At 43.2% G+C, this 16,620-nt stretch overlaps 3 protein-coding genes and 1 long non-coding RNA gene across 8 annotated transcripts; 1 reads left to right on the top strand and 3 right to left on the bottom strand.

Annotated features, from left to right (window-relative positions):
• Positions 1-11: 11 nt before the first annotated feature.
• On the bottom strand, positions 12-3,372 carry LOC6734567 (fas apoptotic inhibitory molecule 1). Its single transcript, XM_016168118.3, has 4 exons — positions 1,422-3,372; positions 1,256-1,321; positions 405-692; positions 12-316 (listed from the first exon to the last, which is right to left on the bottom strand). Exons 1-4 carry the CDS (start codon positions 1,557-1,559, stop codon positions 122-124), a joined length of 687 nt encoding a protein of 228 aa, XP_016027680.1. The 5' UTR covers positions 1,560-3,372; the 3' UTR covers positions 12-121.
• Positions 3,373-6,253: 2,881 nt separating this feature from the next.
• Positions 6,254-10,563, bottom strand: LOC6734566 (protein lap1). Of its 2 annotated transcripts, none has more exons than XM_016168116.3 (6): positions 10,174-10,563; positions 9,894-10,100; positions 9,702-9,837; positions 9,356-9,645; positions 7,368-9,161; positions 6,254-7,306 (listed from the first exon to the last, which is right to left on the bottom strand). In XM_016168116.3, exons 2-6 carry the CDS (start codon positions 10,044-10,046, stop codon positions 7,130-7,132), a joined length of 2,550 nt encoding a protein of 849 aa, XP_016027678.1. In that variant the 5' UTR covers positions 10,047-10,100; positions 10,174-10,563; the 3' UTR covers positions 6,254-7,129. The 2 variants fall into 2 exon arrangements, with proteins under 2 accessions (XP_016027678.1, XP_016027677.1); XM_016168115.3 differs by having other exon boundaries at positions 9,894-10,097.
• A 744-nt stretch (positions 10,564-11,307) lies between these two features.
• LOC6734564 (alkyldihydroxyacetonephosphate synthase) lies at positions 11,308-16,199 on the top strand. Of its 3 annotated transcripts, XM_039292789.1 has the most exons (7): positions 11,308-11,387; positions 12,862-12,956; positions 13,178-13,326; positions 13,687-13,773; positions 13,833-15,021; positions 15,474-15,578; positions 15,641-16,199. In XM_039292789.1, the coding sequence occupies exons 3-7, from the start codon at positions 13,202-13,204 to the stop codon at positions 16,040-16,042; spliced, it is 1,908 nt and encodes a 635-aa protein (XP_039148723.1). In that variant the 5' UTR covers positions 11,308-11,387; positions 12,862-12,956; positions 13,178-13,201; the 3' UTR covers positions 16,043-16,199. The 3 variants fall into 3 exon arrangements, with proteins under 3 accessions (XP_039148723.1, XP_016027675.1, XP_016027674.1); XM_016181970.2 differs by having other exon boundaries at positions 12,862-13,326; XM_016181969.3 differs by lacking the exon at positions 12,862-12,956 and having other exon boundaries at positions 11,325-11,387.
• Positions 12,274-12,864, bottom strand: LOC6734565. Of its 2 annotated transcripts, XR_005543752.2 has the most exons (3): positions 12,770-12,787; positions 12,592-12,707; positions 12,274-12,522 (listed from the first exon to the last, which is right to left on the bottom strand). It is a non-coding gene; the product is annotated as an uncharacterized LOC6734565 (long non-coding RNA). The 2 variants fall into 2 exon arrangements; XR_005543751.2 differs by having other exon boundaries at positions 12,592-12,864.
• Positions 16,200-16,620: the final 421 nt, after the last annotated feature.

Genomic DNA, 16,620 nt, shown 5'->3' with positions numbered 1-16,620 from the left:
TCGACTTTTAATCACTGTGAAAACAAGTTTCGAAAAACGTTTATTAACAACTGGGCACAAATTCAACAAATGCAAAACGTTAACCTATCGTATCGTATGGGGAGGAGCCTCCCATTTCCCCTCAGTTGCTGCTCTGCAAAATGGAGACCGGCTCTTGCATAATCTCCTGAATCTTCGCCTCCGGAACTGGCACCCCATTCGCCAGCAGAGTGTGAACGATGCCATCATGTTTATTGCCACTTGAGCGTGCCTGAAGCACGAATTCCGTGTCCTGCAGCAGGAACTTGGTGTCTGTGCCGCCGTGAACAAAAACCGACTGCGAAATGGGGGTAATAAAGTGTGTGAATGTGGTGTGTGTGTCTGGGTGTGTGGGTGTGTAGGAGCCAATAGCCCATTTCCCTCACCTCTTCGGTGCGCAGCTCATCGTTTACGTAGAGACTCAGCGTGTCCAGCTTGAGCATTATTCTATATTCCTGCGGCGCCTCAGCGGCCGCATCATCTGTATATAGCCACAGTCGATATTGCCGTGTCATGTCCTCGGTGTACTGGTCGTGCGACTTGCCGTCGATGTAGAGGGAGTACTCGTACTTGAAGCCCGGCGCAGGATCAACGCGTATGATGCAGCGCGTCTGATCGATGTGAAAGGTGTCCTCGCCAACCAGCTTGAACATCCAGTCGCGACGCAGGACTTCCTGGGGATTTGTATTAAGATAAATTAGATCGATGAACTTTGTAGTTAATTGTCCTTAAATCGTTGCATTTGGCTCTATCAGCTTATCACTCATACGCACCGTTGCCTGTAGTAAAATCTTCTATTTTGTTTATTTTACTCTTGCACAATGTGCATTTAGCAGGTATCGATTTAATTTAAACAGTTCAAATAGATTTAAAGTTTAAAAGCACTTTAAAGCTCTAAAGCACTTTAGTACAAATTTTTTAAAATTTAGTGGCGTTTAATTTCCAGCCTAATGATGTACTAAACATGAATATGAAAACTGAAATGCCAAATGTCGGTGAGCGATGACAGAATATACATATATGTTGAGAAATAATATAAGTGTTTTAAGCCCCAGGAATTAATTAATTATTTTTATGAACTAAATGAGACCATTTCAAATATCATTCTGCATTGCTGAAGTACGATTACGTACGTACACGACCCGTAATTAAGTTTACCTTCACAATGCAAATACTTTACGAGAGCTCCAAAGCCACCAACCACCCATCCAGCCCCCATGGGAGCTAAAAAACTTACCCGTCCATTGACCCAAATCATGCGCCGCCCACTGGTTGTGCCATGTTCCAGCTCGATGCGGTACATCTGCGTTTAAAAAAATAAAATAAAAATTGGAAATGGGCGGATAATTATCGCGAATTTCCATTAGATGTAAGTGGCGGTTTTGAAAACCAATCGCAGGTACCTTGCCATTGATGGGCACACACCATTGAGCGACGATATTCTGTTTGTTATAGCGCTGGTCCTCGGGCACATGATCCTGCGTCATCGTGGGCTGCGTGGACAGATTCTCCAGGCGCAGTGTGGGCGAAAGAAAGGACATGAGTGCGAAGCCTCGTGTCGATCTGGCTCTGGCCCACCGCCAGTCAATCAATAAATCCTATTAATATTTATAGTAATCGCCTTTAAAGTGCAGCCAACTAAATGGGTTACACAAAACCCGAGAAAGCCACGTAGGTAGATATGTATAATATTTTGGGGAGTTCAAGGAACTCAAGTTTGTGTAATCTGCAGATCTGGCTTCAATGCACTTTCTCTACACCCCTGTGTGTGTGTGTGTGTTTAGACCACGAAATCGGGCTAGAATCTATTCCGCTCACTGAGTTCAACGGGCGGCGAGAAAACCGCAAGACCGAACCGCACGTTGTTAGCGCCAATGGCACACTAAACAACAAACCCCCGTGTACAATAAAAGCCAAAAGGAGGAGCCAAAGAAAAACTAGTTGGCCCGGGCTGGCTGCCTTTGCCTTTTGGCCGGGCTCTCCGGCAGCTCTGCTCTGCTCTGTTCCATGGCCTTAGCCTCAGCCGTGCTTCTGGCCGAGAGTCGCGGTCGCGTTTGTCGGTCTGCCAAAGTGCAGAGCAACTACGCCGCGTGGCGCCAAAACAGAGTTGATTTGTTTCCACTAGTCGTGTGCGTGTGGATATGAGGCTGAGTGTGTGTACAGGGAAAGCCCCCTAAGAACTACACGCAATTATTGGCTATGCATTAGGCGGCGATCTTTGGGATGTATTAGCCATCCTCATTCAATCCTGTTTCTACATAAATGTAAAATGTGGATGTAAAGTTTACATCTCCAATCCCTTTTCTACACAAATATGGTGCTTATCCTTTTGGTTTCTGTTATCAAGTCTTCACTGTAACCACTTCTCAATACCCCCACCGAGTGTCGCTCGCATAAAAATAAACTTTGCCCCGTCAAGTATGCAATTGTTTCTGCATTGCAATTGGGCTGGCTGACTTTCGGAATGAGCCTGGTTATTCGCCAGGATATTTCGCCAATGCCTCCGGCCTCCAATTGAGCGTAAGCCAAACAATATTCGTGCATACATATTTTATTCTGGATGACAATTATTTGGCCCTGGGGCACAGAGGAACTCACTGTGCCACATGGGCACATGGACGCAATCGTCGCAAATTTGTCGCATTTTGTTTTGTTGTCATGTTTATGGCGCAACATTTTCTGCCCATAAATACACGCCGAAAATGCTAATGACCGATTGGGTGGGCTAGTAGTAGTGGGCAATGGGTGATTTCTTTACGCTACCAAATGACTTGCCGCCGCCTCCTGTTGGTATTTCAATCGACCAGAAGCGATATTGATAAATGTATTTGGGCCAGATTGGAGCAAGGAAAGAATCGCCAACGGAACGGGCACATCATATGTCAAATCAAGTTTGCCAGCTCTTGGCTCCAACCCATTTTACCCACCCACCCATTGCCACCCAAATGGGTGGGTGGCAAGAAAAACATATGCCATCGCCCCAGCACGCGAAGGTCACTGACAAAGCGCCGTTTGAAGTCGCTTACAGTTTTAGTTGATGTTGACGCTATCAAAAGGGGCAGAGTGGGTGGCGATGGGCGGGCTTTCTCCTTTCTCTCTCTGTGTGTGTGTGTGTGTTTGCTGGTGTGTGAAGAAGGAAAGCGTTCGCTTGACAACAACAACAACAACGACAGCGTTGGCAGATAACGAAACATTTGACAAGGACAAGGCTGCCCGCCGCCCATCAACTCCCCCCCTTTCAGCACGAAGCTCCCCGGAGGCAGTGTGTTAGTGTAATTATTAGTGCTCTACAAAATAAATAAGTACGCATATTCATGCAAACATTCAGTTTTTTCCACGCTTCCTCGCAGGCTAAAGCACCATGGGATATTTTCTAGATATATCTCAAAAAATGAATCCAATCCTTTTGTATTTTAACTAACTTTGTAGCCATAAGAAACAGTAGGAGAAGCGAACTTGGGCTTGCTCATGCTTATATATCCTTAAAATCCATTTAAATGAAAAGTATCTTATGATTTTTCATCATATTTTGGCGTAAAACAAGTTGAATAAGTACAAGGTTGTAACAGAAGCTAAGTCAAAGTTTAATATATGTACGTACTTAAAAAAAAATTGGGATAAATAATTTGTTTTAACTAAGAAATTTAAATAATAAATTCGTTTTTGTATATTATAATGAATAAGATTTAATTTATACCATTTTTGGATTAAAAATCATGATTTATAAATTATAATTTCTTATTATTATTAATTTCTTATTGCAATACCTGCAGTTCATAAAGTATTTTGCCCATTAATCCTTCCCAGACACCCATCGTGCGCGGTTGCGCTTTTTCGTTGACTACTTTCCAGCTGAATTTACGACCATTCCGCTGGTTGTACACTTTTTATGCAAATACATGTGGCCAAAAGTGCCGCAACAGACAACATTCGGTGGCGCTGTCGCTGATGATGTCGTAGCCAGTGGAGTCGTGGAGCAAGGGGGCATGTACCGGATCGTCCTGGGGGATTGGATTGCGTGCTTTGGCTGGTGTCGACCAAATGGCACACTACAAATGTCGCCGTCAATTAATTTCCATAGATAATTGCCTGTCGATAACGACAGCAGCAGGCGGGGACATTAATCAAAAGGCCGCCGCCAGGCTGTTGACTAGATGGTTTTTGTACTTGGCCCTTTCGGCGGCTGGACAAGATTTAATCAAAAACTATGGCGAAATGACAAAGTGAATGTTGTATTTCAGTGATTTGTGGTAACGCTCTTAAATCAAATTGAATTGGCAAAATGTGTGCGCTTGCTTAAGTTAGCTAGATTCGTATGTATGCAGTATGTGTGTGTGTGTGTGTTCTTCAATAATGCACATACAGTTACGGTAACAATAATAGCACCAAAAGCACATTTCGTGTTTGCCCCAGCGTTTCTCTATTTTCTGACATTTTTTCATAATTTTGTCCACTAATCTTAAATACTACAATGATTTTCAATCGAAATAATAAAATTGGTAACAGATCTAATGGATATTTTAAAAATAATTGGTAAAAGAAAAAAAAACCTCCAAATTTAGGCGGTAACAAAAATAGCACTGTTTCTCGTATTTTGCTAAAACTAACTAAAAAAATAAAATAAGAGTTCAACAAATGGATTATATCTTAAGAACTATGTTTAAAGAATCTTAATATTTGGTTGCGTGACCATTGTAGGCAATGACTGCTGCGCATCCTCTTGGCATGGAGTCCACCAAGTCCTGGTACCGTTTTTGAGGAATTTTGCTCCGTGAATCCTTGATCCTCGATCCCCCATGAATCCAAAGTTCCTCGTTATGGTTGGGCTTGGCTTCAGGAACCTTTTTTTCACGTCCGCACAAAGTTTTTCGATTGGATTCAAGTCGGGTGGCTGAGCAGGCCATTTCATTCCTCGGATCGATTTCTGCTCAAACCACTTTCGAGCCTTCTTCCTCGTGTGTTTTGGGTCGTTATCCTGTTGAAATGTCCCAAAAAACGGCATTTCATCCTCGGCATATGGCGCCATCACATTTTCCGGGATACCTGTGTAAATATGCTGATCCATGATGCCTTGAATCATATGAATCGGATCTACTCCATAGTATGAAAAGCACGCCCATACCATGATGTTGGATCCCCCGTGCTTTACCGTCTTAAAGGTGAAGCGATGATTATTTTCAGTTCGTGGTGGACGCGGGACATAAGACCGAGAGCCTTTCCAACCAAAAAACAAAATTTTGCTCTAATCTGACCACAAAATGTGGCGCCACTTCTCCACAGGCCAGTCCTTGCGTATCTTGGCATATCCGATTCGCTTTGCCACATGCTTCACAGTCAAAAGCGGGACTTTTCTGGGACTGCACACATTATGGTTGTTTTGTCTTAAGTGTTTGCGAACTTTTTCCACGTTTGCAGCTATCTGAAGCTCCTTCTTCAGTTCCGTCACCGGCTTAAAAGGCTCCTTCTTGCTGTGCCGAACCAAGCGCTTGATCTCCACATTGGACATAGAGGGCTTTCTTCCACGTTTTTCGTTATTTTCGATAAACAGCAGTGCGTTGCGGATCATATTGTTTGAAAAACAAAAAAAACCGTCTCATTTTAGCGTAGGTTTTACCTTCACAGATCATGTTTTTAATCAAATTCCTTATTTCGACGGTAAAATGCTTTCCCCGACCCATAACTAGAAAATTTTTAGTGTTCTTTCGAAAAAAATTCAATTAAAACCTTTAATGCAACTCCTTTTTTCAAAATTTGTCGAAAAAAATCCCAAAGCAATCACTCCTATTAATTTTATTCAGCAAAAACGTGGTCAGTGCTATTTTTGTTACCGCCTCATTTAGCGCCCTTTTGCAGAAAGTGCCCAAAAACAAAAAAAAACCGTTACATTGAGAGAGTCAAAATTTCTTGCTTAGAGAGACAACATATGGTACTTATTATTCATGCAATCAGACTTTAAAAAAAATAAACATTCAATACCTTTTTTTAGGAAATCAACTTTCCACCTGCAGTAGTGCTATTATTTTAACCGCAGCTGTATGTATATATGACTATATATATAAAGGCTATGAATATAGAAGTGCTTAACTTTCGATTAGATTTCACGTGTTTAACCAGATAAATAATAATACTGATCACAATGCCAATAGCGTGAGAATTCAGTTTGTGCTAACAGTTCACCATTGAAAATAATGTTTGACACTTCGATCGATTGGACAATAAATATAGATTGTGTACGTATATGTAAATATATATATATATAGAATTTGTATTGCTGCACCATAACAACTAACATAAACAGCAAATATCTTTTGTAATCAAGTAATTGATCTATACATATAATTTTGGGAACAAATTTGAACAACGCTGGGCGTAAAATAGGCGCTAGTTGAAGGTAATTTGTCTGATTATCGCGAGTATATATAATGAGTGCGTATATATACCTATAATCGACGCTAATTGCACTATTTATATGTATTATGCTGATACATTCCACTGGCGGTCAGAATAATGGTCGCACAACTTCCGATACAAATGCCACTTCAATGTACTACGCATCGTTATAATAAAGTACAGGGTATTTATATGTGTCTGGAACTAATAATTGAACCAACATATTATTGCTTGATTAAGTGCATAACTTAACTATTTACATAAGATATCGATTAGATACTGATTAAATAAATCCAACTTATTTATAAGTGGCTCAATTCGAATTATAAACAAAGTGTTTTAAAGTCAAATCATAAATTCAATTCATCTTCATTCAACTTAAATTTTGAGAATACTTTTTGTGGGCTATAACTACTAATTTTGGCCGTATTGTGGTAATATTCTTCTATTGAGTATAGAGGTGCAGAGAAAATGGCAGTTTGGATTCGTCTATCTAATATACAAAAAGCATGGGATCCCCTCTAGCTGGCGATTGTGCTCTATGACTGATGGTTTGACCGCCAGTACGGAAGGGTATTATGAACTAACACTATGATCGGTCCAAGTGGTTTGTTATCCGATTTCGGCGATGCTGCTTATTGGAAAAATGCGTTAGAAAAATGCACAAAAAGTCTTCGGTCTCGGGATGGGAATCGGCTTAGGTCGGTTAATAGATGGTCCATCATTTTCTCGACAACATTATGTTCATGACCGTGCCGCAGTTCAGCAGCACTCGTTTGGCATCGCTCAGGTTGGCATTGGTCAGGTCGTAGCCGTCGATTTCCAGCAACTTGTCGTTCAGATTAAGCAGGCGGGCGGCATTCGTATTGGGCGTTATGGAGCTCACAAAGATGCCAACCTGTGGTGGTAAATTGTTAAAATTATTACCTGATGTACGGATTAAAGATATTCGAACTAACCTGATTAAGAAGCTCGGCTATATCAAAGCCTATAGTGTTCTCCCACTTTAGAGTAACCTGTTTGACTGTCGGATTTTTGTGGACACCAAAGATCCAGGTGGATTTCTTATGGCTCGCTTTGGAAGTATTGTTGGTGGCCGTGGAATTAAGCGAGTGCTGCGACATTGTGTCATCCAGCTCCTGGTCTTCCTCCTCCGGATTTGGCTCTAAATTATTGCTAATATTATTTTGGTAGTCCAAGTGATCGACTGACTCTTCGACTTCCTGAGCGCCAATCGCTGTCGTTTTAAAGTTACTATTGCTATTCAAAGCATCTTGGTAGATGGTTTGTTCTTGCAGCTGTTGCTGCTGCTTTCGCTGCCTCATGGACTCGTAAAGGTTGAGATCCTCGGGCGTTTTCTTTGTGTAAACTCGTGCTATGTGGTATGGTGGTGGTTCCAACCGGGGTGTTGGCACCGCCTGTTGCTGCATCGGTTGTTGCTGCAGCGGTTGCAACTCATAGTCCTGATCCCCGTTTAAATGCGTGGTGGGAAGCGGCGTGTTGGCCTCGACGTAAAGCTGCTGATAGTGTGCTTCGTAGTTGACCAGTGGCAAGCCGTAGTACTCCTGCGTTGGCACCGGGTGCGCCATCTGCTGCGGTTGCTGATAGACTCCGTAGATGTGTGTCGTTTCAGGCGCAATGCCGTATATTGCACTTGTTGTGGCCTGGTCCACAACATCCTGGTTGGCATTGCTGCTATCACAGTGAATTTGTCCATTGGTTACTACGCGTGCCTCCCTCACCTCGCTGGCATTGGCCGATGTGGTCGCCGCCTGAGCCTGCCTCACATATTTGGCCATCTGTCGCAGCTCCTTGGGATAAGGTGTGGGTGAGCGCATTAGCCGCACGGACCCAGCCATCTGATCGGGCGTTGGCGTCGGTGGAGCGGCCACAAAGCTGGGATAACTGGGCGCTGGTTGTGCTTTGGCGTTGCTAAGAATGGTGGCCTCCTCTGCGAAGCAAATTCGTCTCGATGGACTCGCGTGAGGCTGCTGCTGGTTGGCGTAAACGAACTCATACTGCTCCTGAGCCTGCTGTTGGGCCTGTATACTGTTCATTTTGAATGTGACTTGCGGCAGCATGAAGCAGGTCAACTGGGTCTTTGTACTTGCATCTAGATATTGCAGCGGCACCAAGGGCTGCGATTGGTTATCGCTCAGCCACATCGATGTGAGATTAACCAGATTTAACATCGAAACTGGCAATGCATTTATGTAGTTATTCACCACATTGAGTACCTTCATCTTGCTCAGGTTTCCAATGTTCTGTGGTAGAGCGGACAACTGATTGTTCGCCACACTTAGCACACTCAACTGTTGACAGCTGCACAGCTCATCTGGTAGTTGTCGAAGTTGATTATCATCGGCGAATAGAAAGCGAAGGCTACGCAACATCCCAATTGTGCTAGGTAGGCGTATAAGCTTGTTGTGGCTTAGTACTAGTTCCTCGAGCTGTTCCAAGTAGCTTATGCTGTCGGGCAACTCTGTCAAACCGTTTGACTCGCACTTGAATGTCACCAGAGACTTCAGCATGCCCACGCTGAAGGGAAAGGCCTCCAGGCTGTTGGAGCATATGGATAGTACCTCAACATTGCGCCAGTTGCTCAGCTCGCTGGGAAGAGTGTCCAGCAAGTTGCCATTGGCCTCGAAGTGCTGCAGATCGCGTAGCTTGCCAATGTTGGCCGAAACACGACGTATTTGATTGAAGTCGATCCATAGTTCGCGAAGGGATTTCAACTCGCCGACAACTTCCGGCTGTGAAGTTATAAATTAATTTAAAAGAATTTAAATTTAAGAATATAAAAATTGTATCTAATCTCTGACAACGATTTTAAGGCAAATATATAAATATATATATTTTGAGATTAAAAATGCACTTATTTACACAGCTTTTGCGGTGAATGACATTCTTTGTCAGAGCTTATAAGTACCCGGTTATTATTGCTTACCAACTCGGTAAATTCATTACCGCCAATGTCCAGCCTCTGTAGGTTGATTAGTCTAACCATGGATTTGGGAAGTGTCATGAGATTGTTGAGCCGCAGCTCTAGAATTCTCAGATTTACCAATCGGCCAAAGTTGGCTGGTAGGAATTCTAGATAGGTCTCGTTTAGCAGCAGCTCCTGCAGCGAAATTAGCGAGGTAATGGCATCGGGAAGACGTTGCAAGCTGTTGCAGCTCAGGTCCAGGTGGGTTAAGTGCTTACAGGACTTGATTTCCTCGGGCACATTGACAATAACTAATGGAATAAGTGGCATTTTAGTACTGAGGGAAGCACAAAGAAGGAAATCTCACGATTCCGGTTGAGATCCAGATGCTGCAGCTGGCGCAAACTGCCAATGGCCTGTGGGATGCTCTCCAGATTGTTGCTGTTTACGTGGAGCACCCTTAATCCCTGGCAATAAAACAATTGCGGTGGCAGAGCTTGCAACTGGAAGATAATGCAGGGTAAATTAATCACACAGATAAGAATAAGTAGGGACCTACTCTTGTGGTGCTCAGGTAAAGCTCCTCCAGGGTTCGCTCGTGCTGCCAAACTTCTGGGAAATCCGTTAGCGGGGTATTACTGTAGTCCAGCTTGTCGATCACCTCCTCGCGCTTGAATTTGAAGCAGGGGAAGCATTTGCTCAGCAGCGGCATCTTTGGATTAAGTTTATTGCTTTTCGTTCGTTAATTAAGGCACGTTTGTGGCTGCTGCAATTTGTATTCATGTACATATGTAAGCTGACTGTCTGGACTGGATTTGGGGTTGGGCCCCTCCACTCACCTGTGATTCATCGCCTCCGATGGAACGCTATTGTTGGTCCTGCTCCATTACATTCCATGTCCATTGGCATTTTTGGGCTTGTTATTGTTCTGCCCACCAACACTAACACGCACAGGCACACTCACCCACACTCGCATACACACAGAGGCGACTGGCTGAGCCTCTCTTTTCGCTCTTTCTCGCATTTACTGTCCGCGAATCGATGATTTCATTGTTTACTCAAACGTTGTATGTCAAACACGAGGGGGTAATGTTTATTTTTGCCATCCAATTGCGTTTTATTTAATGTTTTTCGCTTTGAAAATGACAAGTTGCTTGCAGGTGTTAGTGTTGGTAAATGCCGAACGCGCTAGTGGTGGGTGCTGAATTAGTCACGGTTTGAATTGTCAGTAGCCACCGATAGTTTGTTTACATACCTAAAATAATGTTTTAAGCTTCAAGCTAACATAATAAAGGTATTAAGTGATTATTTCTGCATGATATTTGTTAGTTAATATTCCTATGTAATTATTTGCAGTAAAAGATATTTCTAAGCATCGCATAACTATCAGTCTCGGTTTTATAAACTGACACACAGATGGCGCCACAAAGCAACCGTTCCATTCAAAATGGGAACTGAAAAAAAAACGTTACAAAAATATTGCAGTTGCGCTTGCAATTTTACTCAAAACGCTTAACGCATTGCTAATTAATATTTACTCTGCACTTCCTGGCTGCGATTGCGCTTAGGCAAGCCGCGCCTATCGCATTGCCCCAACGGCTGATAACGGCATTTCGCTAACTTGGTAATAAAACAAATAACAGTAAGGGAAATCAAGCGTTTTCGAAGTTGCAAAGTTCAAATGGGTTAATGCGAATTCCGGTCAAAAACAACCAATTAAAGCTGAGCTCACACTATCCCAAGTCAGACTTTGACATTAAGTGTCGTCAGGTTTCGTGTGTTTCGATGGTGTGAAAATTATTCAAATAACCGCCTTTTTTTTCATTTTTTTCTTTCTATTTTTGCTTTCTGTCGTACGGCTGCGTCGTCGGCGGAGCATTGACGAATTTACACTTCAAACAATTGTTAAACTCTACAGCATAGTGCAAATAAGTACGTAATAAACCATGTGTGCTTGTTGCCCCTGCCATTTGCAAGAGAAAAGCTGAGCTCAGTTTCGGTTTCAAAGTTGTCCGCTGCAGTTGGTTCCGTATCCGAATCGAAATCGGTCGATGTGAGTGCTATATGGTGATATGGGATATCTGTGCAAATCTTGCATCATCTGCGCAAATCTTGCTGCATCATCTGAGCAAATCGGGCAATATCAATAGAAGAGTGTGTTATCGCAATGATAGTTTCATATCAAACGTGAAAATAAAGTCCATCTTACGAGACAGATTTTTTAAGATTTTTGAAATCTGTTTCTTAAAATTTATTAAAAATGGAAGATTAAAAACTAAAAAATTATAAAAAATAATGAACTAATCGATGGCCCTAAGTGACGGTTACTATCCGTTTGTTAGTTATTTGTTTTAGCTGAGGTTCTAAAACACTTAAGGGTGTGCATTAATAATTAGCAAGCAATTACAAGTAATAAGTTTTAATTGATTTTAAAGTTTTTTTTTTTTGTAATTGTAAGGTAAATATGTTGTTGGAGTAGGGTTGAGCAATACCTTTTAAGTTAATTTTCCGTGTTCTCTGATTACATTATACGTACATTGACACAGTTCCCATAGGACACTTTACAATTTAAAACACCTGTGTGCAGTGGCTTAGGCATATACTTATTGAAAGGGAAAACTAAAAAAAAATTCCAAAATATAAGGTGTAACAAATGAAATGTTTTTTTTAATAAACGTGTATTCTACGGAGCACGTGGGTGCAGAGACTCCCTGGTACGCCCATGTCCTTTCGGACATGGACATCATTCAAAAATCATGCATGAATCACTTTATCGCACGCATCACACTGATAAAAAAAGAGAGCGCCGAAGGTCGGAAGGTTGTGGGTGAATACCACCCCTAGAAAGCCCGCCAACCCCAACTTTCTATTCTCTCGCTCGTGGGCGTGTAGTTTCATCCCCTGAGCGAAACGGTTATGCACATAGAGATTATTTTACATTGTTTTAAACCATTGGTTTATTGTTCTACGGAAACATTTAATTCCTCTTTTTAAGTTAGTTCCACCAAACTAGTTGGGGAACTTACTTCTTTTTGCCCTTGCCCTTCTTGGAACCCTTGGCTTCCTTGGCGGCTGGTTCGGCTGCGGTGGTCGATTCGGAAGCCACAGGATCGGCGGTCGGCTTGGCACCAGCTGGAGCGGCAGCTCCTTTCTTGGCACCCTTGCTTGATTCTTTTTTTGCTGGCATTCTAAAAGAAAAATCCGGAAAGTAAAAAGTTTTAAGATGTGTCTCCAAATATAAATTTTTTTTTACTAACTTTACACGAATTTGGAAAAAATCACAGAGATTTTTTCACGAGCCAAAATCGATGTTGTTCGCTTGAAATTTCGACAAAAAGTGATTTTGTTTGCATTTAGTTCTAACATCTCGAAACTAAAAGTCAACGCTTGCTTAGAATGCAGCAAGTTAAGCAGAAACAAATTTTGAAATATTACCCGTTTTGCGAATCGGTTAATGATTCGCGCCAGCTTTGGGGGCGGTCTCTCTTAGAACTCTCCGTAATAATTCCGTTCTCTCTCTCCGTCAGTTGTCTCGTTATTCCGATTTCCGTGCAGTTGAGGACAGGAAAGCCAAGTGCGCGCAACATAGGCCGCATAATTTTCTAGTGCAATTTCTATTTAGGTAAATTTAGTTTTTAGCGCAAAGTGATTTCCTGGCACTTTAGGAATCCACCCATAAGTAGATGAAACTTATTCCCAAGGAAAGTGTCAGATATTTATAAAAAAAGCAGGCCAAGTTTTTCCGGACGCCGCAAAAAAGGAATCACACCAATTATCGATTTTGTGCACATGAAAAGCGTTTCTGCAATTCCCTAGAAATAATTGCTCAAATTCCCTCATAAGTCAAGTGCACAAATCGGCGAAATAATGGCAGCCAAGCGGAATGCGGTGACCACGGAAGCTCCGGAATCGTCGGCGCCCGGCGAAGGTACCGCCCTTGCCCTCGACTCCCGCCTGTCCAAGCGCGTGGAGAGCGTCATCCCCAAGAAGCGGTGAGTGCCAAAGAGCCAAACAACTCAAACTAAGCCCCTTTCACACCAAGCAACTCAATCTAAACCAGATAATTTTATTATATTAACAGTTTTTTACTTATTTTAGTAATTAATCATATTTAATTTAGTTTTTTTTAGTACCTAAAATAATTTTAAAATATTTTTGTAATACATTTTTCAAATAGACCCTAAGTCGGTAATGGGTATAGCATACTAAAATCTTTATTTAACCCTCTTAAGCTTTAACAAATGACTTCTTCTTTCATAATTGAAGCCACTTAGTCCGTATTTATTCGAATGCAATTTTTATGTTAAGCCTAACCCTAATGTTAATTAATATAAATAATATTTCCAAAACAGACATGAGGCGCTGAAGTGGTTCGGATGGGGCTATAACGACTCGCAGTTTTATGGTAAGGATGGAATCATCTGTTTTCGCGGTGAAAAGTGAGTAGAGTACATTGAAGTTCCAAGTTTGAATCAAAACATATCCTACTTACCCACAGATATCCCCTCGGTGGCTGCGAGCTGCCCAGCTTCACCAAGTGGGTGGAGAAGAAGTTCGACCTGCGAGTGGATATCACCAAGCAATATCCCCAGTTGCCACGAACCTATCCGCGACCCGTGGAGAACGCACCCTTCCTGCACGAACTGAAGGGCACCACCCAGGTGGATTACTCTGCGGAGGGAATCGATCGGTTGGTGCGATGCCATGGCCAGACCCTGAACGATATATACAGCCTGTGGCACCACAAGTTCCGTCGGATACCCGATTTGGTGGTGTGGCCACGCTGCCACGATGAGGTAGTCCAGTTGGTGCGGCTGGCCCACAAGCACAATGTGATGCTGGTGCCTTTTGGTGGTGGAACGAGTGTATCGGGAGCCATCACCTGTCCGCAGAACGAGAGCCGGATGATCTGCGCCCTGGACACCTCCCAGATGAATCGACTATTGTGGCTCAACCGGGAGAATCTCACCGTATGTTTTGAATCCGGCATTGTGGGTCAGGATCTGGAGAGGGTGTTGCGAAGTGAAGGTCTGACAGTTGGCCACGAACCTGATTCCTATGAGTTCAGCACCCTGGGCGGCTGGGTGGCCACCCGTGCGTCTGGCATGAAGAAGAACGTCTATGGGAACATAGAGGATCTGGTGGTGCGAGTTAGGATGGTCACTCCGTCGGGAACGCTGGAACGTGAGTGTAGTGCACCGCGCGTGAGTTGTGGACCTGATTTCAACCATGTGATCCTCGGATCCGAGGGCACTCTGGGAGTAATCACCGAAGTGGTGCTCAAAGTGCGTCCCCTGCCATCGGTAAGGCGTTACGGATCCCTGGCCTTTCCCAACTTCGAGCAGGGAGTGCTCTTCATGCGCGAAGTGGCGCGGAGGAGATGCCAACCCGCCTCCGTCCGGCTGATGGACAACGAGCAGTTCATGTTCGGCCAGGCCCTGAAGCCGGAGAAGTCCTGGTGGGCCGGTGTGGTGGATGCCATGAAGCAGCGCTACGTTACCTCCTGGAAGGGCATCGATCTCAACCAGATCTGCGCGGCCACCTTGCTGTTCGAGGGCGATTTAAAGGATGTCCAGCGGCAGGAGGCACTCATTTACGAGATCGCCGAAAAGTTTGAGGGATTTCCGGCAGGTGGACAAAATGGGGAACGGGGCTATATACTCACCTTTGTGATTGCCTACATTAGGGTGAGTATTTTCTGAAATTGTACAAATGAAACTAAAAGTAAAGATCAACATCATTATCGTTATGACAATGTGCTATTTCCGGTTTTCCGGCTTTACGTTTCCCTACTTTTATTTATTATTGTTTTTTGGTTTTCGAGACGTGTGCTAGAATGATTTTAGCTTCTAGTTTGCCCAAATAAACATATTTCATTTCGATCGATTGCAGACTATATGATAACCCTACCTAATCTGCCCTTTTTTTATATCAGCGCTAATATGGGAATAATTAACATCATTTATCTGTAACTGATATACGAGTATAAGAATAATTGGCAAACTTGTCATTTATCAAGATAACTCAGTCGAAAAAAAGTGTTTATCACAAAGTCAAACCTTTTTCTGTACTAAACTAGTAAACTTATTAATTCAAGACAAACCTAATATTCAAGTAATGTTCATATATATTTTTGCAGGACTTTGGACTCCATCAGGGAATTGTGGCGGAGTCCTTTGAGACATCGGTGCCTTGGGATCGCTGCAGTCTGCTCTGTCGTTCTGTGAAGCAGCGTGTTGTTTCGGTAAGTGCTATATTTAAATTATTTATTTAAATATCCAATAATTATCATCTTGACCATTGCAGGAGTGCAGCAAACGTAGCATTAACTACTATACCATTTCGTGTAGAGTAACCCAAACCTACGACGCCGGTGCCTGCATCTACTTCTACTTTGGATTCCGCAGTACGGACGTGGCAGATCCCGTCGAGCTTTTCGAGGCCATCGAGCACAGTGCCCGCGATGAGATACTATCCTGCGGCGGATCACTGTCCCATCACCATGGCGTGGGAAAGATACGAAGCCATTGGTACCGCAACGCCGTCACCGAAACGGGCAGTTCACTGTACTCGGCGGCCAAGCGGCATCTCGATCCAAAGAATATCTTTGCTCTGGGCAACCTTTTGCCCCTGGAGGAGGCTCATCCCACGGCGGAGGCTTCTCCGCCACCAGCCACACCATCGACACCACCAAAGGCCAAATTGTAGAGGGTAGCCCACTTGATAGTGCGCTTAGTTCGTTTACTAGTCTTAGTCACTTTACTGATTTTCCTAGTCGCTCTTGGGGGTTCGGGTCTCCAGTTCTTTTGTAGCGGGCTCATGTTTTCTATGGGTTTTGATAAATAAATGGAGTATTTCTCTTGAAGCATTTCTTTATCATTTTGAATACCTATTTTTCGCTGTGTAGCAATGGCCATAGACACAACTGATTTGCGTGTGCGTGTCCCGGCTGCCGACCAAATGCGAAATGCTGATCATTGTCTTCTCATCTGCTCATCGAAGTCATTTGCGGCTTGATGGCGCACCGTCCCGTCCAAGGAAAGATCCAACATCGAAGATCGGAGCGCCCATAGCCCAGAGATCAAATGTCATCAAGTTGTCAACTTCGTTAGCATGCCGCAAGGCAGCGATCCAGCTTGGCTTAAAGATCTTCTTGGCCCGGCTGGTTAAACGGATGCACTGAGAAAAATGTACATATTAGTTTTAAATAAAATAAATAAAATACTATTTCTGCCGGGCTTAAAAAGGAATTTTAGTTTTAGTTAGGCAAGCAACATCCTCTTATA

This window comes from Drosophila simulans, chromosome 2R (genome assembly GCF_016746395.2).
Source record: "Drosophila simulans strain w501 chromosome 2R, Prin_Dsim_3.1, whole genome shotgun sequence".
In the NCBI taxonomy this organism is placed as follows: Eukaryota; Metazoa; Arthropoda; class Insecta; order Diptera; family Drosophilidae; genus Drosophila; species Drosophila simulans.
This window is presented reverse-complemented; position numbering and strand designations above follow the sequence as displayed.